General features: G+C 54.6%; 1 protein-coding gene across 3 annotated transcripts in view; it reads right to left on the bottom strand.

The window, feature by feature from the left end:
* Nucleotides 1-2,383: 2,383 nt before the first annotated feature.
* The window catches only part of LRSAM1 (leucine rich repeat and sterile alpha motif containing 1), a 38,238-nt gene continuing 14,684 nt past the window's right edge, over nucleotides 2,384-25,937 (bottom strand). Inside the window, exons 11-26 of one of the 3 annotated variants that reach the window (XM_021691725.2) lie at nucleotides 25,261-25,391; nucleotides 22,096-22,125; nucleotides 21,321-21,443; nucleotides 20,915-21,054; nucleotides 19,998-20,042; nucleotides 18,064-18,134; nucleotides 15,744-15,843; nucleotides 14,229-14,316; nucleotides 13,533-13,607; nucleotides 12,109-12,189; nucleotides 10,602-10,697; nucleotides 8,681-8,779; nucleotides 7,864-7,995; nucleotides 6,689-6,770; nucleotides 4,351-4,499; nucleotides 2,384-3,150 (exon numbers count right to left, since the gene is read on the bottom strand). In XM_021691725.2, coding sequence (XP_021547400.1) covers nucleotides 3,025-3,150; nucleotides 4,351-4,499; nucleotides 6,689-6,770; nucleotides 7,864-7,995; nucleotides 8,681-8,779; nucleotides 10,602-10,697; nucleotides 12,109-12,189; nucleotides 13,533-13,607; nucleotides 14,229-14,316; nucleotides 15,744-15,843; nucleotides 18,064-18,134; nucleotides 19,998-20,042; nucleotides 20,915-21,054; nucleotides 21,321-21,443; nucleotides 22,096-22,125; nucleotides 25,261-25,391 — 1,568 coding nt within the window. In that variant the 3' untranslated portion in view covers nucleotides 2,384-3,024. Of the gene's footprint in view, nucleotides 3,151-4,350; nucleotides 4,500-6,688; nucleotides 6,771-7,863; nucleotides 7,996-8,680; nucleotides 8,780-10,601; nucleotides 10,698-12,108; nucleotides 12,190-13,532; nucleotides 13,608-14,228; nucleotides 14,317-15,743; nucleotides 15,844-18,063; nucleotides 18,135-19,997; nucleotides 20,043-20,914; nucleotides 21,055-21,320; nucleotides 21,444-22,095; nucleotides 22,126-25,260; nucleotides 25,392-25,937 lie in introns of those variants that run through there. The other 2 variants (XM_044920771.1, XM_021691726.2) reach the window with 2 other exon arrangements.

The raw sequence follows: 25,937 nt of genomic DNA, 5'->3' as shown, positions 1-25,937 counted from the left end.
GGGGTGAGCTGAGGGGTGGTATTGCTGGGAGTGTCTTCAGAGCAGGCTGAGGTGGCCCAGGGAAGGCTCTGGAAGCTGGAGCAGGCTTTACATTCCCCACCCCCGCCCCAGCCTAGCTCCTACCTGTTAGCACCCAGCCTCCGGGAGTCCCTCTGTTCCCCCTGCCCGTCCTGTGGCGACACACTCCGGGCTGGGATGGAGGGGTGGCAGGCCGCTCAAGAGGTGGGGTTTGGGGGTATAGATTCTGTCTTCCGAGGGCCACCTCCAAGGTACACACTGTCCATCAGGGAAGCCGGATCTGGCTCCCCAAAGCACCACTGGTGGCCCCTCTCAGGATGTAGGGTCAGGCTGTGGCTTGGCCCCTGAAAAATTCCCTTCTTAGATATCCTCCTCCCAAAGCTGCTTGTTTCTGGGGGTGAGGGTTGAGCCGCTTCCCCAGGGCCCGGGATCCCCTGGCTTCCCCAGCCCCCTCGATCTGCTTCCCAGGGCAGGGGCCTCAGACCTCCAGGACGTGCGGTGGTGGCTGGTGCTCAGGGACCCTCCGGGTCCCCCCAGCCCTAATCTCAAATGCCTCACTAACCTTCTACCACCAGGTTCCGTGTTCACATCTCTCCTCTAGTGCCTTCTCTTGGGGTTTTCTCCAATCATCCTTCCCAGATATTGTACTGAAAATATTATGCAAACTTTTTAAGCTTTACTAATCAATAAATGATTTAAAGCCAGTGGCCTGCGTGTGGTGCTGCCAGTGGGAGACCTGGGCCGGAGCCGGTCTAGGACCAGCAGTGCCCCCTGACTTTCTGAGCTCATCGTTTGACCCCCCCCCCCTCCGTGCCTGGTCGGAGGACACCGCCCCGGAGACGGGGTGCAGGGCACACAGGTGACTAGCCTGATGGCAGCTCGGCCTTCTCGGCCAGGAGGGCTGGCAGCAGCTTTAAGGCCAAGTAGCCCTGGGGTGTCCACAGCGGTGTGGGCATTTTTGGGGACTCCTGCTCACTCAGTCACGGAGCACTCGCTGTGGGCTGAGCACTCCAGAAGGAGAGCACCCTCGTTACCGCCATTTTACCACCGTGTAAACTGAGGCCCAAGAAGATGTGGATCCCTGGCTGAGGTTACAGGGCACACACATATGCATACACACACACACATACGCATACATGCACACACACGCATACATGCACACATGCACGCACACGCACGCACACACACGCACACATACATGCACACACACACAGCTGGTGGGGATGGGTTGTCCCGTCCAAGGGTGTAAACAGGCGTCCTGGGTGGGATGGCAGCCAGTCACCTTGAGGGACGTTGGCTTCCATGGTGGCCAGTGGCTGAGGGCTGGTCAACAAGGGCTGAGGTGAGGAACGGCGGGGGCCTTGGGGCCGGAGACGAGACATTCAGCTGCAGTCTTGCTGTGGTCCTTGGCAAATCGCTCCATCTATAAAAGCAGGGCTGGGCGCTCATAAAAGTCTTTCTCCCTGGGCCTAGTGAGGAGCCTGGGTGCTTCGCAAAATGCTGTGCCCTATGTGGCCCTGCCCGCCCAGGTCTCCATCTCCCTCGGCTAAGGCTGAGCCCAGGTTTGGGGCTGAGGGAGGGAGACGGCAGAGCTCCTGGGGAGTCAGGGGTAGGGGGTGAGACTGTGGGAAGAGGCCCCAGCTCTTGCTTGGAAAGGACTTACGAGGGGCCTTCATCCCATCCCATTTCAGTCTACAGGGTTGATGGTCCCAATCCGATAGGGACACAGGTGCAGGCAGACGGCTCTCTGCCACTCCAAGGCCAGGCCCCGGCCTCCAGCATTGCACCTGGTGTGAGCACTCAGTGCCCCCTGGTGGCTACTGGCTGCGTCAGGGCCCCGTCAGGTCCCTTATTGAATGCATGGACGGGGAAAGGAGTCTGGAAGGCTGGCCAGGGTCAGAGTTAGCTGGAGGCAGAGCCCAGGGGCCCCAAAGAGACCCACCTCTAGCCCAAAGCAAGCTCTACTTGGTTCAAAACCATCTGCCCGAACATACACAATAAACGTGCAGCGCTGATCAAGTGCAAGGGGGCATGGCTCCTGTTAGAGTTGTGCAATGAACCACCAGCACAACTGCATGGGCTTAGGAGTCCAGAGGCTTCCAGGCTCCAGCCCCAGCGCTGCCATGTCCCAGCTCCCAGGCCCTGGGCCCTTCTCCGGGATAGCGGTAAGGGAGGGCACAGCCCCCGCCCCCACACACGACCTGCTCCAGCTGTCTGTCCACCTGTCATGAGGGCAGATTTGGAGAATGCCTCTCCCACCCCTCCCTCCCTTTGATTGAGGTGAAGCCCTCCCCCCAGACCACCCCCCCTCCCCCCAGCCCTCCCCTGTCCCCGGGCTCCACCAGGCCCCAGCAAGGACTCAGGATCAGGCTGGAGGTGGATTTATTGACATTCCTGCTTCGGGTGGGCAAAGCCTGTTGCCTGCCTGTGAGCTGTGGGGGGGGATGGGGGGCTGGACTGTTAGGAGGTACAGATCTGGAGAGCAGAGGGGCCCAGAGGGGGAGGTCGGGAGGGGCGAGCGTGGCTTGCGGTACAAGGCGTGCACTCAGCACACCGGCAAGTCCACGTGAGGCCAGCCCGTGGCGCCCCGTGGCGGCCTCCGTACAGCAGCTCCGCGCTCGGGGCCCTCCCGCACTCCCACCGCCCCACTGAGGGGGACGGCGCCGTCCGTGTTACCCTGATGAGGATACCGAGGCTCCCGCAGGGCAGTGACCTGCCGCAGTCAGACTGCTGGGAAGAGGCAGCGGCCAGGACCCTCAGTCCTGTGCTTAGACGGGGGCACGGCTGCTTCTCCAAACCCCCGAGGCCGTCCTCAGACTCGGAGTCCTCGGTTCCCCCACAGCATTGGGACGAGCGGCGGCACGGCCAGGAGCACTCGGTCCCCCTCCCGCCCCCGCCCAGGTGTGCTCGGAGAGGAACGGGGCGGGGGGGCAGCTCCCAGGCCATGAGAAAGGGACCCGGGGCGGGACGGGGGCGGGGGGGGGGGGGTGGTCTGGGGCCCGGGGCTCAGCTGCTGTGGTAGAGCCGGAGGCGCTGCGTGACCTCCTGACGGCACAGCGGGCACGTGCGCAGCGGCTGGCAGCACTGGTGACAGCAGCAGACGTGGCCGCAGTTGAGGAAGATCATCTGGGCCTGAGGAGAGACCATGGGAGTGGCTGGGTCCTGCCCCGGCCTGTTCCCAGCGACGGGGCAACGGAGCCCCCCGGACCCCTCGCTGTCCTTTACCTCAAGGATCTGAGACCACAGTTGTCACACGCCATCCGAACAGCACAGAAGTCGCTCCTGACCCCCTATCCCCCCGCCCCGCCCCCCGCGCCCTAACAGCTGCCCAGGAGGCCACAGTGTGTCTGACCAGCCCTGCTGTTGGACCTGCAGGCTGTCCTGATTTTTGCCTTTTTGTGCCCTGGCCAGCCCCTTGGTCTACAAAGGATTCCAACATCACGGAGCAAAAGCCATATAAGCATGCCTGTGCTTTGCTTCAGCATTTCCTCTTTTCAGGACTTATGCTAAGGAAGTGATCAAGGATGCGCTCCCAACTCCGCCCAAGGCTGTTTGGTACAGCACTGCTCATAGTAACAACCTGGAAGCCACCTCTGGGGCCCCAAAGCAGGGGGTTTGGTTAAATTTATAACCAACACGTCCCTCCGCACCACGGCATTCCCTGGGCTTACTAAAGACCCTGGAGTAATTACACTGCTAACACGGTAGCTTCTTTTAAGTAGGACTACATGGTGGAGGGAGGGGAGGGGTTTTATTTTCTACACTATATTAAGTTTTACAATAAACATTAATTTTGTTATAGATTTTATATATATATATATTTAAGATTATTTGAGAGTGAGTGAGTGTGGGGAGGAGGGACAGAGGGAGAGAGTTTTAAGCAGACTCTGTGCTGAGCACGGAGCCTGACACGGGGTTTGACCCCATGACCCTGAGATCATGACCTGAGCCCAAACCGAGTCAGATGCTTAATTGACTGTGCCACCCAGGCACCCCTAATTTTGTTATAGATTTTAAAAGATGGTTTTTTAAAAGTCTCTTCAGAGACAATTATGTTGTTGATATTTAATGACTTGGGAAATTTTCCTTAATTAAGTAGGGGGAAAAAAACCTCTTTTGAAAAAAAGAAAGTCCCAGAAAATGATGTTAGCAATTAGCTCATGTTTGGGTCATGGGATCATGGTAATTTCCTGTATTTTTTGCTGTCCTGTATTTCCCCAAATTTCTAATGAATACAATCTACTTCTACCACTAGAAACAACACACATGCCTGGACAGGCTCAGGACGGGCACAGGCCGGGCCCGCGGGTGGGGCCGCTGCCCCAGACTTACCTCCCGTTCCAGGCATACGACACATTCTGAGGTCGGCACCACCAGCTCTGCCGGGGGAGCGGACGGGCTCATAGACTCAGGCGGCTCCTCGGGGGCAGTGGGCACCTCCAGGGCCCCAAGGACCTCACCCTTGGGTGGGTTCAGCAGCTCTGTGGGGACCAGACAGGCTGAGCCAGGGTCATGCCCCCAGGATCCCAACCCCCAGGGGGTCCCCTGGCTCTGCCTGCCACGAGTGAACAGTGAGCTAAGGTGGGGCCCTCGGATCCCACAGGAGGGTAAGGGCCCCCTTATTTCTCTTTTCTGAGCCTCACCCCCCCCCATCTGTAAGACAGGAGTGCTGACTCACTGGCAGGGAAGGCCACAGTGCTGGTTAATTGGGGCCTCTAACCCCTGACCCTTCCCTGGATCCTTCACAGGGACCCTGCAAGGAGGGCTTGTCACTTGCAAAGAAGAGCAGCCACTTGCCCAAGACCACAGGGCCACCTGGTGGTGGAGCTGTGGGGCAGGAGCCCTTGGTTAGGGGCTCTGGGGGGGGCTGGGGGCTGTGCTCACAGCTTCCCCACCAGGTCTCCCAGGAGACCTCCGGGGAGCAGGGAGAGGAATGAGAAGGCCCCAGGGCTGCCCCCTCACCGCCCTGCTCCCAGGAGAGCAGGCACCCCCAGGGCCCCAGAGCAGCACAGCAGAATCGGTCCTTACGAAGCGGTCTCTCTCATCATGCAACATACACCAACATCCCTGAGTCCTCTCCATCCCAGATGCACATCCTGATCTTGGTTCAGATTTTCCCATCTATCCTGTGGTTTGAATTACGAGTTTTTATAATTGGAAAAACCTTAAGATTTTTTTTTTAAAGGCTGTTACAACACTAGGCTCCCTGAAGGTACCACGGTGCCACCAAACCATCACTGTAAAGGGGCTCTTCTGTATTTAATGTGACACCAAGTGAGTTCTGGGAGCAGGAAGAGGATGTCAGGAAAGGGACTGAAGGTCTCCTGCCCCCTCTGCAGCTGACAAGGAGAGGTCCCACCCAGCCCTCCCTGCAGCTGGGCAGCATCAGGAAGAAGCTGTACGCAGCCTCAATGTGGAAGGACCTGCTGGTCCCTTCTGGCTCCTGCTAGCCGTAGGGATTTTTTGGAGACGGTGGGAGGCAGCCATCATCTGAGGGGCTCAGAGTGAAGGACACTTATGTCTGCCAGGAGGGGGACCCCAAGCCCTGATGCCAAACTTATCCGGACCTCCAGTCTGACAGCAGGAAGGTGTCAGTACTGGAAAACATCTGGAAGGGGAGGAAGGGATCTATTTCATACATTACTTGATATTAAAGAACTATTAGTTTAATGCATTTTTTAGGTTGGATCAATGCCCCTGGAATAAAATTGGCTGGAAAGCTGGAGCCTGTGGACATCATGACACGGCCCAGGCACCTAGGGACCCAGGATCTCCCCCACGCCGGCCACAGAGCTCTTGCCTCATCCCTGCAACCTGGTCCGGCAATCCCACCTTTGGTCTCTGCCTTGAACGGCCCCTGAGACCAGCAGTGCCGTGGGCTCGCCCAGCCCGGCAGCCCAGGCAGGCCCGCTCCTTCCATCCTTGTTCCAGGCTGCCTTCCCTTCTCAAGACCCCTCGGTCTCTTCTCGAGGGAGGCCTTAAGCTCAGTGGTTCAGCCATCTGCCAGCTGTGTGACGTTACAGGAGAATATTAACATCTCTGTTCCCTCCGCTCCCTAATGAGGACAGTAGCACCCACCTCACGGGGCTGACACAGGGGCGACACGACACGGTGCATGCGCAGGGGCTGGCGAATACCTGGTGCCTGGGTCGTGCTCGGCACACGGGAGCCCCCGCCTCCCGCATCTGCTCCTGCGTCAGCCACAGCACCTAGACTTCCCCGGGCCTCCACACACAGGTGGACTGCCTTTATGACCCGCCTTTACCCCTCTGCACGTCGTCACAAACATCTTTCTACAGCCACCACAGGCCCGCCCCAGGCACGGTGTCAGGCACTGGGCATGGCTGGTTTCCCCCTCTATTTCAAGGGTCCGTGGTGTGTGGTTCCCAGTGTATGGTAGGTTTAGGGAAGGTTATAGGACAGGGCACCAGGAGGGCCCTTCTACTTCTACAAGGAAACTTCTCCTTCTTTCCCCTCACCGCCCATTTTTGTGGCCTATTTTTTCCATTTGGAAATCCTGTTCCTTTAGGAGGGAACCTTAAGGACCGATAGGGGCTAGGACCGGCCCTTAGTTCTCGTCCTGAAATGTAAACAGGTGACCCCCTCCCCGCAGAGCATAGTCCACAAGCGAGGTTGGGGCCTCTGCTTAGTAGATGCCCTGTATTGGTACCTGGCTGGATCCTGGCTGCATCCAACAGCTCCTGGACCCTCCGCAGGATCTCGTGCTGCAGGCCAGCTTCCAAGATGCCCACCTACGGCAGTTCAAGGCAAAGCAAGTTACGGCCTGGGCTGGGTGGGAGCCACAAGGACCACCTCCTTCTGGCTTCTGGCACCTTCACCTGGAAATTCGGAGGCCTGGGCCCCCAGGTCAACAGGAGGCAATGCAGGACCACAGCTGTGGAGCTGACCAGGTGGCAGGGAGAGAAACCGAGGCCCCAAAGGGAACTAACACCGGTAAGAGTCACGGTTTAGCACGTGCCTACCCTGCACTGGGGCAGGGACTCGCTGAAAGCATCACCTGTGAGACCGCACGTCTCCCCCCGCCCCCCAACAACAGGGGAGTCAGGACCCACTGTCAGAGTTCACAGGAAGGGGCAGGGAGTGCCCACTGAGGCCGAGCTGCTGAGGACTGGCAGTGCTGGAGTCCCACAGACCTGCAGGTGACATAGCCCCTGTGTGTGACCCGTCAGTTTCTGGGTCAAGGACAGGCCACACGGCAGAGGGGTAGACAGCATGGCCTCTGGGACCGGACCACCCATGCTCAGGGCCTGACTGTGCCATGTGACCCCGGGCAAGCTACCACCCTGCCGCGTCTCCACTTCCTCAACTGAGAAACGACAAGGATGCTACGTGCCCGGCCGGGCCGTTGCAGGGGCTAGCATGGGAAAGCCCTTAGGAGAGCGCCTGGCAGTGGCCAACGGCTACGGACCTTAGCTGCCCTCATTCGGCTCTTTCGAAGCGTAAACGAACTAACGCAATGCGGAGCTCAGCTCCGACCCAGAACGTCAGCAGGCTCAGGCAGTGCTGCCATTCCGAGGTCCGTGAAGCCGGGGGCGGGCCAGGCCAGACAGCCTCCGAGGACTTGTCCTGGGCCTACAACGTCAAGGTCCCAGCTGAGCGGGGGGAGTAGTCTAGGGTCGGGCAGACGGCGTGCAGGCTACACCCAGGGGCTGAGGGGCCGACGAGGTGGGGGTTCTGGCTGTCTGGAAGCACGGGGGCCCCGGAACATGGGCTCATGGCAGACTGCACCCACAGCGGCAGGAGCGCAAGCCGACCCCTGGCGGCTCGGACGGCGGCCTCGTGCAGCGCTCCAACCCCCCCCACCCCGGGGCTGCCGCCTCCCACCTTGGCCAGGTCGGCAGGGCTCATGCGGCTCAGCGTGTCCAGTGAGATGCGGTGGTGGGCGAAGAGAGGCAGGTAGTGTTCCGCCGACAGATCCACCAGGAGGGCCGCCAGCTGGCGCTCCAGGCCTTCCTCCTGCGGGACAGACCCACGGGAGAAGCTGACCGCACCGCCAACACGGCCCCGTTATTCACAACGGCGAACAAAGGCTCTGAGCACGTTTAACAGAATATATAAAACGTCTCCTCGGAACTCTTCCTACAAAAATGCATACGTGAGCACAGAAATAAAGACGCGAGGAAGTTCACTGCCAGTCTACCTGTAAACTTGAAAATGGTTAAGCGATCAGGTACCCATCAAGAGGAGCTGTTTAAATCAATGAGGGCTCATCCAGATACTAAATACTATGTCTGGAAACAATGAGGAGATTTATTATGTATACAGCTAGAGAATTGCCCGTCGTTATTAAGAGTAAAAAACAGTTTGCCAAAATAGTATATATAGAAGGACTCCATTTTTATTAAAAAACAAAATAAAAAAAACCAGTGTGTGTGTGTGGGGGAGGGGGGACCACATCCATCCCGCCCACAGCGGGGGTTTGCAGGGGGTTCCTGTGCTCCCCACCCCACATAGTTCTCCCTCTTCCCGTACCAGAAGGAAGGCACCCACGCTCTCTTTTCTGTCCCCGCCGGGGCCTAGCAGAGGACCCGGCACACTAGTCACTGGAAATATGAACAGAACAGAACTGGAAAGATCAGGCAGCCAGGCATCCCCGAGGCGGGGGAGGCTCTCCGAAAGGGTAGCGACCAGCAGTCCTTACCTGCAACTTCAAGGACAAGGGTTTCTGGTTCAAAAGCCGTTGATACTGAATCAGCCAGTAATTTTCCTGCTTGGTTTCGCTTTTGGCTTCTAACTCTGTCTGCCAAGGATGAAGCAGGCATCGTTAGTTCTAGGTCAGTAAATAAAAACTGTAAGGACAGTGCCCATTGTGAACGAGGCTTTTGGCTGGTGGAGGTTGCTCGGTATTCTACAAAGAACTTCCGCAGCCCCCACAGTCTCACCACTTAACTGAGCCCAGAAAGGCAGGAAGTGCCTCGACCCCCAGTTACCTGCTGCGAACAATCTCAGCCAGGGCACACCTGGGGTTGAGGCCAGACTCAGGGCTTCGGACGCCTGCCACCAGGCTCTGCGGGCCCCTCCTTGGGCTCAGCTCTGGTGACAGGCAGGGAGAGAAATAGGATTCTAAGGACAATATGGGCCTCTGGAGTGGGCTTCACCCTTCTGACAAAGCTGGAGAACGACAGACATGCTACTGAAACGGATCCCTTCATTCTGCCATGAACAAGTAGACATGATTCTAGGTGCATGATTCTAGGTGCTGGGGCCAGTCCCACGACAAAAATGGTATGAACAGCAACAGCTAACGTTTTCAGAGTGCTGTGTGCCAGAACCCGCTATGCACCCAGGTGCCATTTTCCTTAATTCGCACAGCTCCGTGAGGGGGTCCGACTTCCAGGGTGAGCAAAGGGAGGTTCAGAGTGATTAGGAACCTGCCCAGTTACAAGAGCTGTCCGGGGTGAGGGCCAGGACTTGGACCCAGGCCTGTGTTGCCCGGGGACCTGTGTTCTGAGCAAGCCAGGTGGCCCAGCCAGGACTGCGGCCACACGCTGGGGGCCAAAGGAGAGGTGGGCAGCAAGACTTCAACCCAGGCCTTAGGGCCTGTCTGGCCGTCCCTCCCAGACCTTGCCAAGCTGCTCCCCTCTGCTGCCCACGGCCCTCCCCAGGCTGTGGACACATCTCTCGTCTGGCACCCGTGACCCCAGCAGTCACGATCTGCTGAGGGGGGGCTTCCTCCCCTGGATGGTGAGTGCTCTGAGGCCCCTGAGGGCAGGAGCATAGGGCCAGAGGGCACAGCGGCTGCTGCAAGATGCCACCGTGCCATCCGTGTGTTAATACAGTTCGCAGGCGACGGCAGTAAGGCATCACGAGGAACCGGCAGCTTCTGACTGGCCCGCACATGGGCTCGTGTGGGGCTGTGGAAGCTGGTCTCAGTCTTCCCTGCACAGGGCTCCGTCCACAACGGAGCTCAGAGAACGTCTGGAGCATTAATGACACCATAGGAGCGACTTAGGCCTCTGTCCCCAATGCTCCAATGCACACGGGGTCTAGAGGAAACGATCGCCACCTGCCACCATGACAATGCGCCAGAGTCAAACACATTTGGGTACAGGGGACAGCTGGGCAACTCCTGCCAAAAGCTTATTACACAGCCTGCCCTGGACACAGAAAGTCCTCTCCTGGGCATCGGTCTTGAATAAATACTCATGGTTGTTCTCGATACTCCGCTACAAAGAGAGCATTCCTTAGAAAAGTGAAGAACTGGAAGTAGTCTGAATGCTCAGCAATGGGCTAGGATGGCCCATCCAAATGCAGCCAGGAAGCGTATGGAGAACATTTTAGGGCATGAAAAGAACAGAGGCAAATGAGCAGGTTCTAAAGAGGTGTGTACCATCTTATGTTTATAAGGCACACACATACACAGCTATAAATATGCATCATAGTGGTCAGAAAACACATCAAAGCGTTAGCATTGGTAACTCTCAGAAGTGAGTCTTTTCCTTCGTTCGCTTTTTCTTTGATGAGCAACTATTACTTGAATAACAGTAATGCTTCTAAGAATGCCGAGTGTGTTTAGGGAAAGCGAACCCATGTGGGATGCGGAATGCAGAAGCCGAGCGCACCAGAATTTCCCGGAGCTCTTCCTCTCGTCGCGTCTTTTCCTTGAGCAGCTGCTGGAGCAGGGAGCTCAGGGCCCAGCGCTGCTCCGAGATCATCTCCTGCAACACAAGACCATGCCTAGTGCCGCTGGAAGCTCATAGCTCTGGAGCCAGGAGTACCCCATGGGGTGACAGGATCCCCCCCCACTTCATTTCCAAGCTGGCAGCCGGGACCTCACAGTGGGCCCAACTCAACCAGACAGAGGGTTGGGGGATGGAGCCGAGGGGCCCCTCTGCCTGGGCATCCCCTCATCTTCTCCCTGTGGGGGTCAGGCCAGGCGTGGGATCTAGTGACTCCTGACAATGGAATGGTAAGAAACAGCAAACAAAGGAAATGACAAGCCACAGGTACATGACTGCAATCTCAGGGACTACAGAGCGTGTGGGTGGAAGCACAGGCAGGGAGGGTTGGCGTGTAACCCCCATGGGTCTGGAAGGTTCTACCCAGATGGAGGCACATGCAAACTGGGCGAAGTCCTCGTTTGTGTCTGTGTTCCACTCATTTCTTACTCTTGGAAACCACGGAGGCCCTCAAAATGGGAGCCGCACAAGCTCTGATGGGCAGGAGACATGGGCACCTGCCAAGCACGGTGGCTGCATCTTTTCTGAGAGCTCATCTCTGAAGACAGGTGGCAAGGCTCACAAAGGGCTTTGCATTGGCTAGCTTGCCCCAGTGTGACGGCCCTAGGACACAAGCTGGGCCTGGAAGATGATTTCCTTTTACAAAGGGGAGAAATGGGAGGCCTAGGAGGGGAAGTGACCTGCCTTAGGTCACACAGCACATCTGTGACAGACCTGAGAACAGACACAAACACAGGGACAGACAGAAGGCTCTACTCAGAAGCCGGATGTGGGGCGCAGGTCCTCACACACCATTGATCCATCTGCTTTTGGACATTTGGGCAGAGGTCGGGGCAGGGCAAGGTCCAGCCCTCTTCTGTGCCTGCCCAGGTCACACAGTACGACTATAGAGGACAAAGCCCAGGTCCCGGACACGCAGTCCAGAACGCCACCTGCTGGTCCCTACTGCCCCCACGCTCTACAAGCAGGACACCCAGACTGGAGCTCCCAGAGAAACCGCCTGCAGGGAGTGACAGTTACAGCTGGGCCCTCTCCTCCAGAGATCCTTGGGACACCAAGACAGCTCCTTCCCCAGAGGAGATCAGCCCGTGAGTTGAACCAGCACCCCAAAAGCATGGTTTAAAGAGACAGGGAGCTCAGCGGTGACCCTGCTTCAAAACAAAGAAAATGCAGAGATGGAGATGGGCCTGGGTGAGCCTTGGCAATGAAACCCGACTTCCTCTGACCCTCCTGCTGAGCAATAGGCTGCCCCGACCCTAACCTTGGCCTGCGCTGGGCTCGCCCCCCAGGCTGTGCTCCCATCACAGCCCCAGAGGAGCCTGCCTGCCTGCTGGGGAGCAGCTGTGGGGAGGGAGGCAAGGAGGAGGGGCAGGCCAGGAGCCCTACATACCTGCAGTGCCTCTGTGTCCAGGGACTTCCTCTTTACCTCCAGCTGAGTCAGCTGCAATAACTCAGTTTCTATTAACTTAATCTAAACGGAAGACGAAACAGGGTTTTTTTAAATTCACATTAACCAAGGTTCAAGTCTGTGCTGCTCCCTGAAGGCCAAGTGGGGTCTAAGAAACCTTTCGGGGGCGGTCGGGAATGAAGGGGACCTGGGTGCCTTGGGAACCCCCTCAGCAGGGCTTTAAAAGAATTAGTTGTTTCAGGGCCCCGAGTGCTTGGGGGGCACAGACGGGCCTGTCCTGGAGGGCCCATCCCAGAGAGGCTAATGGCTTATGGAATGGAGACAGACCTGCCTTTAAGGTTCAGGCCAGAGTGCAGAACAGACACAGGTCCTCACTGAGCCTCGCACTCACCGCAGTGTCTTACTTCCTGTAACTGCCGTCACAGAGAGCAAAGGGTAATGGAGTGACTAAGAACAACGATGGTAGCAGCTGATGCTTCCAGAACATTCTGTGTGCAAGGCTTGTGCTGTGTACTCTAACTACAATGTTGTCATCAAATCTCCCCTGGTTATTAGGAGATATTACTGCCTCCATTTTACAGATGAGGAAACGGGGGCTCAGAGAGCTTAAGTAACTTGTTCAAGGACACAGAGCAGATTGGTGAGGGAGCCCTTTCCCGGGGCTCTCCCTGCTTGGGTCTGAAGGGGAACAGCTGGCCAGCTGAGTCAGAACCACCCACAGGGAGGATGCCTGGGGGTCAGACCCCACAGTTAGTGACTTCTCCACCCCGAGCCTGTGACCCTATGGCCCTCACCCCTAAGTTCCTATGGCCCCACCAACCCCTGGTCAGAGGAATGAGCTTCATGTCCGGCAAGGTGGGATTGAAATTAAAGAGGGAAATAAAAAGGTAAGTTGGTTTTGGCCAAAAAAAGAGAAAAGAATACAAAGAAAAAAACATGCAAAAATGTAAAATTCAAAGTGTGCCGAATAGTATGCGATGAGCATTCCAGCAGCCTGAAAGCTCCATCTCCAGCCCTCCAGAAAGCCCAGGGGGGCCCAACATAGCCCACCGGGCAGAGGCCAGCCTGCAGGTCGGCAGCCGAGCCCAGACCAGAGCACAGCTCCCTCCAGGCGAGGCGGCCTCCCCTGGCTCCTCAGTTTGAGCTGATGGAGGTGGTCACTGGGGTGGAACTGACCGCATTTCCCCCAGCGAGGGCTTCCTGCCTGGGGCACGGTGGATGCAGAGGCTGCCTAAGCCATCCAGGCTGCCCACGGGCATCAGGGGAGACAGCGGAACCATTTATGTGGCAGGGGTGGCGTGGAGTTGGGAGGAATGGATGGCTGAGCTGGCGCATGAAGGAACCACCTCTGCCGTCTGGGAAGGCACGCAGGAAGGGGTCGGTGGGGCCGCACCCCCAGCCCTCACCTGGTTCCTGATCTGCCGGTGCATCAGGTCTTTCTTCACCTGGAGAGCCTCAAACGCGGCCTTCTGCATGGCGCTCTGCAACAGAGATCACCAGCTGCTCGGCAGGTGCCCGGGGCCCGGGCCAGGGGGCACACAGAATCTGCTCAGAAACCCCTTCATGGAGGACTTCTCGGTCTCTTAGAGGGAACGTAACTCTTTAGCTCACTTGTTCACATTTTAGAAATAATACCTGTGAAAGGCTCACTAGCCCTGGATACTATGTGCACTGAATTTCCACAACCAGGGGTGTGGGTGCTTTCACTGCCCAGTTTCACGAGGAAGGTGAGGCGGCCAACAGAGGTGCGCCGTCTGGAAGCAGGAAGTCGAAAGGCCCTTGGCACTCTCCTGTGTGCTCTGCCTCCATGGAGTGATCCCCACGTCCTGCCCCTAAGTCCTTACGACAGAGCCACATAGCACGGAGAGTGGGTGCCTGACATGGAAGCAGGGGATCCTTCTCTAGATCTCAGTGACCAGAAAACCACCACGCTCTCCCTCTCCCAGCCCCTCTGTCCTGAGGGTCTATATAGTTCTAAACATACTAAGCATCTTGGGTCTTCTATGCTAAGGACAGGGCTCCATGCAGACTTGTGATGCTCTGCCTCAGGCTCCCTGTGCCCATCTTGAGCCCCTGCCCTCACACCCTGGACAAAGGCTCACCTCCTGCAGGATCTGGCTGATGGCTTTGTTCTGATCCATCTGCTGCCATGACAGAATCTGCTGGAACCGCTCATCCATTTCGGCCATGCTGCCAGAAAGACAGCAAATTAATTCACTCTCTGAATGTTTTCTGAGCATCTACCAAGTGCCAGGAACCTTGGAGATCAAAATAAACCATTTATCCATTCAATAATAATACTCAAGCAGCACCTGCTGGGGGGGTACCTCCTGGGCCGGGCACAGACATGGCGTTTGTCTTAGAAGGAAGGGGACAGAGTTGGTGTGTCTGGGTCCTCTCATCCACCCCTCCATCAGAATCTCCTCTACAATGCCCTTGAAGTAGTGGCCTGGCTTCTGCCCTCCCACCTCCACCAACAAGCTCATGACCTCCCAGGTGGGCCACCTGGGCCGTGAGAAAGCTCTCCTTCTCGGGCAGTAACAGCCATGCCCCACCCGACACCCCCAGCATTTCCCACCCTGGCCTCGGATCTGCTCTTAGCCCCCAGAACAAGTCTAGTGATTCTGGCATAAAAATCCAAACCCTGAAGCCCCACATATGTCCATACTTTGGCATAATCTTGGTTTTGAGTTTGTTTCGTAATGATAGCTGTTATTTATTGGCCCTTTTGTGGCAAAGACCATCCTCGTTAAATCCAACGACTCCAGGGGTAGGTACTGTGGCTTATCCCCATTTTTCTGATAAGAAAATTGAGGCTCAGAAGGGAAATGGACTGACCCAACACTTCACAGTTACTAACAGAAGGGGGACCTGAGTGCAGGTCTGTCCGCCGCCAGTGTGCACACTCCGAAGCTCGATGTTCTATCGCCAGGAAAGGAAGGGGAAATCCCCCCACCTGTGAGGACACGGGGAGGCTGGGGGCTGTGCCAGAAACACCTCGACAGGGGGAGAAACACCAGGGCAGCCAGTGCTCCTGGCCCGTCTCCCGAGCACCAAGAGCTCTTCTCCACGGCTGTGCCGACACGTGTGGTTCCCTCAACAGCGAGGCAGTGAACTTGGCTAGCCAGACCCACAGCTGCCGCCAGTGTGAAAGCAACCTATCACCTCCCCCTCCAGGGCACGCCGCTCCCGGCCTCTGCAGACCCTCGGAGGTCGAGGAGGGCAATGCGGTCAAGAGCACGCCCCCGCTCTGCCTGGGCCTGAACCCTGGCTCTGCCACCTGCTGGTTGGGTTTCCTTGGATGTGTCACATAGGCTCTCTGAGCCTGAGCTGTGGTGGCAAAACGGGGCTAATGACACACTGCCGCAGAGAGTCAGTAAGCCTTGGCCGAGTGCCTGGCTCACAGGAAGTGCATGAGAAGTGCGAGTGATTGCTGTCACTTTACCAGAGCCTGACCCAATCATGGGGTCCAGCTAGAGAAGTCATGAAGAGCCATCACCGCTTGCCCATGATGCACGGCCAAGGCTGGGGCGGGGACTGCAGTGCCCGGTGCTCAGCCCCACAGTCCTGGGCCCCGAGCCAGTGCCCCCAACTCAGGAAGCCTCTCCTTACCTTACCTGGAACAGGCCTGCTGGACCAAGCTCTGCCTCTGAGACTCGTAGGCCATCTGGATGAGCCGGTTCTTATAGCTCTCGGTCAGCATCTGCTGCATGGCGGCTGAGGAAACATGGGGGTGGGACTGAGAAAAGGGCACCACTCCTGGGGGCCTCGTGGGGTTCACCTCATCACCCGCCTCACAGTCACCCTTAAAAAACACTTTTTTAAAAAAAGATTTGAGAGGGAGAGGTAGCACGCGAACAAGCAGGAGGAGGGGCAGAGGGAGAGGGAGAGAGCATTTCAAGCACACTTCCTGCTGAGCACAGAGCCCGATTTGGGACTTGATCTCACGACCTGGAGATCATGACCTGAGCGGAAACCAAGAGTCAGATGCTCAACTGACTGTGCCATCCAGGCGCCCCCCCTCCAAAAATTTTAAACTATGGAAGTAACTTAAGCTTGAAAAGGCTATTTGTAAAACACCAAATAGCATGCACACAAAATCTTTTATAATCTTATCACCCAGAGATATTTTGATATATATTCTTCTAGTCAATTTTTAATGCATATTTATAGAACTGAACAGATATTCATACACCCAAATTCACAGCAGCGTTAGTCACAAAAACCGAAAGGTGGAAACGACCCAAGTGTTCACTGACAGATGGTGAACAAAATGTGAATACACAAATGGAAATATTACTCAGCCTTCAAAAAGGGAAGTTCTGACACCTGCTCCAGCAGGGATGAACCCTGAGGAGGTTCTGCTGAGTGAAAGAAGCCTGTCATGAAATGTCAAATACCACAGGATTCCACTTACATGGGAATGTCGTCAGATTCAGCAAGACAGAAAGTGGAATGGGGGTTCTACGTGGGCTGGGGAGGGGGCGGGAGAATCTGTGTTTATCGGGGACAGAATCTCAGTCGGGAAGATACAGTTCTGGAGCTGGACGGTGGTGGCTGCTGAGCAACGTGGATGTGCCGTGTGCCACAGAGTCGTACAATTACAAGTGGTTAAAATGGCAAAGTTTAGGTTATATATTTTACTACAACAACAAAAAAATTACAATGTGACCACGCTAAACACACCACTTCTCACTTTTTGTGACTAATTCCCCATGTCCACGTGGCAGTGTGAGGAACTGGCCGTAGCGTACTGCAGGGCACGGATCACCATGGTTTATTTAGATAATCCTCTATTTGGGGGCATTTGGTCTCTTTTGCAATTATTAAATGATAAGTGTCCTTGCCCAAACATCCTTATGCAATTTGATTATTTCCTAAGATTGATTTTTAAAAGAGTACAGTTTTAAGGCCGTGAATAATAGGAGTTACCCTTTCTGCCCTCCAGAAAGATCCCGCTGATTCACATTCCCTTTGGCAGGGCACAGGACAGCATGATACCATATGTCCTCAACAAGGGTTATTACCTACTCTTGACTTCGTTGTTTTATGGAAATCTTTTTAGTTATAAAAATAGTACATGCTCATTTTAAAAAAAACTAAGCAATAAGGAAGTTTAAAAAGGTGAAAACAAAAGTCCCCGGTAACTGATACTATTCCTAATCAGTCAATTTATTATTAAACATCCTTCTGGAAATGCAAAAACAGGTTTTCTTTCGTATAAATGGTGGGTAATAGTGACCTTAAAATAGGAACATTAATAACACCTCATCAGGAGGGAGTGAGATGAAGTGGTGTATGCAAAGTGCTTGGCAAGGGGCCTGGTACACAGTATTCCATAGTATCCCACTCCAGTATCCAGCCTTGGGAGGATGGGGCCAGCCAAGAAGAACCAGTCCTTATTTTAAAAAAAGGAGGAACTGACTCCTGGTCTTCCTTGGCACATGGCTGGATGCTCTCAGTGCTCACGATCAGACAGGAAGTACCCCCCCCCTCCAAGTATGGACAAAGTGTGGTGCCCTGGGGCCACTTCTTGGGAATGGCAGGATGGGGAGCTCCCAGCAACACAAGAGGGGCCAACCACAGCTCTTGGTAACAGAAATCCTACGGCCTTTGTGAAGTGCTCACTCAGTGCCAGGTATCATCTCGTCTGACCCTCAAATGACCCCATGAGCTGGAGAATTATTGTTCTCCCCATTTCAGATAAAAACATGGAGGCTCCAAATAGTTAGGGACCAGTAATGGCCCTGAGGTCATACAGGCTTGTTTCCGAGTCAGCCATGGACCTCAGGGCCCATGCTTCCCTCCTGGACTTTACTGCCCCTCTTGAGCCCGCTGTACCTGACCTACAGGGAGAAGGTGGCCTCCCCCGCACCCTAGTCAGACAAGCTCTGTTCCCAGGACCCCACACCCCTCCCCAAGACCCTCCCCACTCACAGGCAATCTCACGTCTCCGCAGGTTCTCCGTCTCCTCCTGGGTTATGGACATCAACTGTTCCATCCTTATTCTAGGGGGAAAAAAAAAATCCATCCATTTACTGAGCAGATCTAACACTTCCAACAGGGAATCGCATCAGAGGAATGCCGCCTTCTTCGGGAAGGACTCCTTGATGTGCCCACCTAGACCAGCTCCTGCTGCATCACGCACTTCCACCCGGGCCTAACCTGCAGCCTGGTAGGCAGAGTTTCGTGCATCACAAGATGAACATTCCCTTCGGAAAACGGGCAAAGGACAAAAACGGCCACTTCACAGATGCTTAAATACAAGTGACCAATAACCACCCGGAAAGAGGCTCACGTCACCACTAACTACCTCCCCTACCAGCTGGGAGAGAGGGGAAGCGCCAAGCACCGTGGCAGCGCTGAAGGTGAAGCGGGCACTTTCGCGGCCCGCTGAGAAGGGCAGCCGCCAGCAAAGCGTCTTCCAGAAGGCCATGTGGCAAGACCCATCAAAAGGTCCTTTGAACACGTCCTTCAAAAATATTCACGTCAGGGCACCCGGGTGGCTCAGATGGTTGGGTGTCTGCCTTCGGCTCGGGTCATGATCCCGGGGTCCTGGGATCGAGTCCTGCATCGGGCTCCCTGCTCCTTGGGGGCCTGCTTCTCCCTCTGCCTCTCACTCTCTCTCTCTCTCTCGGTCTCTCATGAATAAATAAAATCTTTAAAAAAAAAAATATTCACATCAGTGCCTACGTTCAGTAGAATGTAGAATCGAATAGTGCTATAATAGTGCTTGTCATTATGAAACACCGGGAACTTCTGGGTCCACAGAGGACGAATTCGGATATAATCACATAGTAAATACTCTACAGCTATTACCAACGAGGTTTCTGGCGTGGAAACCCATCCGTGACACAGTAAATGAAAATTAAAAGGTAAGTGCACGTCCAGATGTGCACACTGTGTGTGTGCTGTTTCCCCACTGTAAACGAGTCCTAGTGGCTCAGACGGAACATCTCATCTCTCTGCAGGGTCTCGCTTCGTTGGAAGCAGCATCTGCGCACCTCTGCCTCCTGCCCAGGCCCACAGGCTGCTCGAGGGAAGGCCGCATGATTGGACCCGCGGCCCGGCCCAGGGCACCCAGACAGGGAGAGGGCACTTGGTCAGCGTGCACCAGATGAACTGGCCACAACCGGGCTGGGCCCTGGCGGCTCCCAGCTCCCGCAGCACCACGGCTGAAGGGGCCAGGTGAGGGGGCTACCCTACAGAAGTTCTTCCCAAGCAGCCAGGGGCCTGGAAGGCCGGCATAAGGACCACAGCAAAGCCCACGCTGTTATTCTGGAACTCCAGGGAACCAGGAGGGATTCTGGATAATCCTGAGGGGGAGGGGAGCAGAGGGAAGGAGAGAGAGGAAAGAAAGGGGCTCCTCCCTCTCAGCTATCCTCTTTCCTACTTACTAAAGGGGTGCGTCTCAGTAAACCTGGAAAACACCCAAAGATCACCACGTCTAATTTCTGCCTCTGAGAAATGTTTGGCAAGCCACGCAGGGTGGCTCCTTGTGCTCTCTGAGCAGATACACACTGTGTTTTGAAGAAATCATACACTGCTCTGCTTTAACTGCAGCCCCCACTTTTCTACTTTGTGATAGATTGTGTTTCCCTCAATAAGAAATGGATTTTTCTGATTTTTTTATATTAGCCATATAGTTGGACATTACACATTTTATTTACGTCTCAGTTTTTCTCAGGAATGTACATGTGTGTTAAACTTGCAGGTGGTGATTCTTTTTAAATATCTAAGGAGGTGAATCTCCTTACAGCTTTAGGAAAACTTTCTGGCATAATCCTTGAGAATCACAAGATCTTCTCTCCCCAAAACCTCCCCCCCAACCCCAAGGCAACACTGAGAAAGTGCTTGAGCGAAACGCTAACCTTTCATTTTCCAACGACTTCAAGATCTCAGAACTTTTCTTTTGCCTGTGGAGAGAACCCAAACCGTAAAAGGTCACTGCAGTTGTCACCAGCAGGCCTGTTTCCAACAGAACTGCCCTCCCCTCGCTGCACTGGCTGTGAAGAGGGGGCTTAGGAACTGGCCGGGGTTCTCAGCTCAGAACCTCGGGGCTCTGTGTCCTCGGGGATCATCATGAGAAAAGCTTCACAGAGTATTTGTAAAGAGCGAATGAGAGACTATACACAAAGTGCTCGGCATGTAAGCAGCACCCGACAAATGGTAGCCTTCCGGTCGCTTGCCTTGGTGGGGAGAGCACGCTGCGTGGCACGCGGCAGGCCTGCTGGCTCGCTCGGGCACCGTGTAACGGTGCGTGACGGAGGAGCGAGTGAAAAGCAAAAGGAGGCCTGGAAGGAACAGGGGACATAGCGAAAGCCTGTTTCTGGAGGCTTTCCCCAAGGGACCCCAACTAGAGATTCTGGAGACCTCTATCTGGCTTCCTTTCCCCCAAGCCCACCGAGACTGGCTCCTAGCCCCGCCCACCCTGGACAGGATTTGGTAAGGCAAAATCTCACTATGGCTGACCTCAGCGCAATGGGTCACCTGGAACCTAAAATACTGGAGCAGGATGTGATCTCAACTCTCCTGTTACACCCACTCCTTTCACAGACGGGACACTCGGGAGGCACGGGTCTGAGGACAATCCACAGACCAGGTCACGCCCAGAGCAGATTCTTTTCTCTTTAGGCTGGTGCAAACTGCAGCACCAAGACTGGACCCTAACAACAAAAACCTCAGGCAGGAATCGAGACTATAAGGGAGAAATGGATCCCTATCCTGGGCTCTTCAAAGGGTACCGATGTCAGGGAAGGTCTCTGGGTCTGGGGAGTGGGGGCCTGACCTCTGGTTATCCTGCAGGAGTTTCTGGATCCGGTTGGAGATGTTCTGCTCCGTCTGCTTCAGCTGCTCCTGCAGCCGCTGCCGCTCGGCGTCCAGACAGCGCTGCCGCTCACTCAGGCCCTGCTCCAGCCGGGACTGCTCCTGCAGCAGGACAGACAGCCAGCCTGAGCTGGCAGCAAGGCGCCCTGTCCTGCCAGGCCCTTCCGTGTGATCTTGGCCCAGGGCTTCCCCTTGCTAGGCTCGGGGTGTCCATCACACACGAGGAGGCTGGCTAGGGGATCTGTAAGGGCCCCCCAGGCTCTGGAAGATCAAGGGAGAGCGCTTACCCCCACCGCCTCCCCACAGCAGAGGGCCCCCCTGGCAGGGAGTGTGCAGACAAGCCTGACCCCACTTGGCCGTTCACGGACCTCCTTGACCGTCTGAAGGATCTCGTCCTTCTGATTGTTGCTCTGCTGAAGGAGCTGGGCATGCTCTCGCTGCCCGAGTTCCAGACGCCGTTCAAACTCCAGTTTCTCCAGCATCTTCTGTTCCTGCAAGAATACAGATCCTGGTGGGGCGCCTGGGTGGCTCAGTTGGTTAAGCGACTGCCTTCGGCTCGGGTCATGATCCTGGAGTCCCAGGATCGAGTCCCGCATCGGGCTCCCTGCTCAGTGGGGAGTCTGCTTCTCCCTCTGACCCTCCCCCTTCTCATGTGCTCATTCTCTCTCTCAAATAAATAAATAAAATCTTTAAAAAAAAAAAAAAAAGAAGAAGAATACAGATCCTGGTGATGACTGGCAAGGCTCTGTGGGCGTCAGGACATGGGAGCAGGGTGAATCCACGCCTCAACTCCCAGTAGTGCGGGCTGAAGGTCTTCACACCGAGCAACATCCTCCAAACCCAGTGCCTCCCATTAACCATCCCCCACCCCCCGGGCCCAATTGTAATAAAACATTCTGTTCACTGGCAGAGGCTAGAGCTTTAAAGTCTGGGGTCCCTGAGCCTCAGACTGCTCATCTGTGAGGTGGAGATACCCTTTCACCACCGAGGCTGCGTTAAGGATGTGGTGAGGCAATGTAGTTAAGAGGAAACCTTTAGTTTACCGTCTAATTTAGAGACAGGAAGAACTTGTTCCCTCAAATCTTTTATAATAGATCTTTGATAAGAAGAAAAGTGGCCAAGGGAAAAAAGACATTTTCTTACCTTCCTCTTCTCATAGTCTGAGAACCTATTCTGGGGGGAAAAAAGACAGTGGTCAAGAGAAGGTGGCAGCAGTGGGATTCCCGGCCTGTGGCCAGAATCATGGGGCAGCCAGAAACCAGCTCCACCCCTAGAGCACTGTGTCAGAATGGGGGGGGGTGGAGGGGGACGAGAGGGAAGGGTAGTCTGATAAAGGCAGAGGGTTCTAGCAGACAGCAGGGCAGAGAACCACTGGGCTTGGCACAGGGTAGGAAGCTCTTCAGGATAGTTCTGGGGGGTGCAGCCCTGAAAAGGTGTAGTGCTCCATAAGGGGGACCAAGAAGTGGAATGTGGGATTCCCTGTCCGTACAGCATACCTGCAGTGCCCCAAAACTCTAGCCCACCAAAACACAAACACAAAGGGACACGTACAAGTTCCTGCAGAATTGTTCTACAGAGTAAAAACCCTGGCAATAACTCAGATGGTTACTTCGGTAAGTCATGGTGATTCCATGCAGTGGGTCACACAGCTATCAAGTAACGGGGCGAAGGTGGGGAGCTGCAAGGAAAGAGGTCTGCCACCTTTCACTCTGTGTGCGCAGGATTCTGTTCTTGTAAGAACAACACAACAAAACTCAACTTGGAGTTTTGTATCTGTTCAGATCGGACTCAGGAAGGAGATGCATTAACAGTTTGTGATGATTACCTCCAGGGTGTGGGACTGCGGGGTGGGGGGGTGACATTCGCTTAGTTTACATATTTCTGTATTGTTCAGACTTGTGACAAGGAGCATGAATTACTCTTATAGTTAAACATCAACAAACACACACAGATATCTTTAAGGGGCCCTTGTATTTAGTTATCCAGCTCAGAGGCCAGGATCAAGCTGTCTGAGCTGTAAAAGCAGCATATTATAAGGAAATCGGGTTTGTCCCATGCTGAGGTAGGAGTAAAATTTTAAAATTAACTTTTAATTATACAGATAATATCAGAATATATTCTCTTCGTAAAAAATTAAAACAGCATGTAAAGTATCCATGGACCATTCCCCAGCCTGATCCTCGTTCCCTTCTGCCCCCCTGCCATTAACTACCATTACCAGACTCGAGTGCACGCATTTATTCATACATAATTTGTGCCTTTGGAAAATACGGAAGATTTGTCTGTGTGTGCTCATATATGTTTTAATGAAGGCAAAATTCACATTCTGTAAAATTCATTCTTCTTAGTATGCAGTTCTAGTCATGTAACAGTCACTACAGTCAAGATAGAGAACCACCCCATTACCCCCCAAAATTCCCTCGTGCCCCTTTGTCAGACTGTCCTCCTACCCAACCCCCCATGTTAATGGCTATTGCTGATCTGCTTTCCTATATATTTGAACCTTTCTGAACATAAAAAGGGCACTAAACTATATCCACTGTGTTCTGCGGCCTGCCCTTTTCACTCACCCATCTGTCCCGTGATCCACGCCTGGATAGATCTAGTGCATAGTAGGGACAGGACACAGATGGCTCAGCCTTTGCCCACTGGCAGACATTTAGGGGGCTTCCAATATTTCCCTACTGCAAATAAGGCTGCAAGGAACATTCTTGTAAAGGTCTCCTTGCACAAGTGTCTGTATGTACCAAGAAGTGGGACTCCTGGATCATGGGCGAGGGCCACAGCCACTTAAATTTTTAACCCATATTATCAGGTTATCTTCCACAAGTGGGAACACCGGTTTCCATTCCCAAGAGCAATTTATGAGGCCACTGTTTCCCCACACTCTGGCCAAGAAATTATCAAAGTGACACTTGTGCCAATCTGAGGGAGGAAATAGTATTTTGTTGTTTTAGTTTACTGGTCTCTGATTACTAGGGGAATTGGGTTTTTTTCACGTTTACTGATCATCTGTACTGTTTTTTGTTTAGTTTTTAAGTACGCTCTATGCCCAACGTAGGGCTTGAGCTCATGACCCTGAAATCAAGAATTAGGTGCTCTACCAACTGAGCCAGCCAGGTGCCCCTCATCTGTACCGATTTATTCTGTAAAGTACCTGTTGATAGGTCTTTGGCTTTTTTTTTTTTCCCCCTCTTGGGATGGTTTTCTGCTTCTTACTGCTTTGAAAGAGCTCTTTATATGTTCAGTCTGCTAATCCTGCATCAGAAATGTTTGTTGCAAATACTTCCTGAGAGTATAAATGGACATGATTTTCCTGGATCGAGATCTTCCCCCTCTCTAGTTCTCACTGAGCTGCCAAGAGAAAGACAAAACTATGAAGGCCTACATGGTGGCACTGTCAAACAGGGAAGGGGGGCACCAGGGAACCAGAGAGGAATAAAAAGTCCTTGGAAGGTAAGAAGTCAAACCCTTGGCAGCTGGTCCCCACCCCCCCGCCTGCCATCAGAGGCCCCGGGCTGTGGGCCCCCTGTGGGAGCGCAGGGGGGGACAGAGGTGGCTTCTGACTGCCTCCACTGTCAGGTGCCCCTGGCTGATGCGGCCAACTCTGACCAAGCTTCCTCTATGCCCGTCCTAGGCCAGCTCACCCCCTGGGACCGGGGGTGGGGGGCGGCCAGCCCCTTGCTGTCCTGACACATGTGCCTCCCTGACTGCTCACAGAGAGGAGAGCATGACAGGAGTCCTGTACAGCAAGGGGCACCGAGGCACGAAGTACTTGCTGAGAGACAACAAGGAACAATACAGACACGATCCCCAAGCTCCCCAAGCTCCATCCAGCAGGGGAGACAGACATTAAACAAATCATCTCCCATGTAATTCTTCATTTAGAGCCGTGATAAGTGCTCCCAAGGAAATGTGGGGCACCCGGAGAACATAGAGCAGGAGACCTGACCCGGGCTGATGTGGCAGGGAGACTTTTCAGAGGACGTGGGATTCAGACACAACTGAAGGATGAGGTGGAGTTAGCGAGAGAGGAGCAAGGAGAATTCCAGATTGTGGGGGGGACTGCAAGTTCAAAGGTCCAAGGGGTTCAGGGAGCAGAGAGGAGCCTGGTGCATGTTTGGTGAGGTGGTGGGGTGAGGGGGCACAGGCTTTGCGAGAGCATCTCAGCACACTGGTCCGGATGGAGGTGAATTCTAGTTTGGTGGGGGAATCCAGGGCCTCCAGCTCTGACCATCCCCCCAGTGCCCAGGGCCCCCTGGGCGCGCCCCGCCCCCCCACTCCTGTCAGCAGGCAGGTACGCCTTACCTGCCACTCTACCTCCTCCCGGGAGAATCTGTCCGTGGGTCCATCAGGGCTGTTCCGGGAGGTGTAGGCTCTGTCCTGCTCCAGGACCGGCAGCAAGTACTGAGAAGGAGGGTAGTATTCTAGCCCTGACTCTGCAAGAGAGGACACAAGCTGACCAGGAGGGAGGGGACAGAAACGTCAGCTCCTGCAACCTCTGACTTCCTCCCCAGCGTCCTGTCCTATCTGCCTGGTCCACTGCTCCCCTGCCCTGGACTGAACCGGGCCCTCCATCTTGCTCACTAGTCCTAATGCCAGGGCCTAGAATATGGCAAGCACTCAGTTAAGTGTCAGCTGAGTGAATAGATATGCTGGCCAGCTGCCTCACCATCCACGTGAGAATGAGATGGTGAGAAAAGCCTGGATATTAGTGAAGAAGCCTGGGTCCATAATCTCCTATGTGTATGAGACCTTGGACAAGACGCTCACCTTCTCAGGCCCTGCATAATCTCCTATATAACTTGACAGGGTCTCCTATATAACTTGACAGGGTTCATACTCTTTACCCATTTTTGAGTGGGTTGCTTGCCTTATTCTTGTAGATTTATAGGTGCTCTTTATATACTATAGCTAATAACCTTGGGCCTATAATATATATCTTCTTCTAGATGGTAACCTTTTTTTTTTTTTAAAGATTTTTT

Source organism: Neomonachus schauinslandi, chromosome 13 (assembly GCF_002201575.2).
Source record: "Neomonachus schauinslandi chromosome 13, ASM220157v2, whole genome shotgun sequence".
Lineage (NCBI taxonomy): Eukaryota > Metazoa > Chordata > Mammalia > Carnivora > Phocidae > Neomonachus > Neomonachus schauinslandi.
The sequence above is the reverse complement of the archived record's forward strand: the minus strand, read 5'-3'. Positions and strand labels throughout refer to the sequence as shown.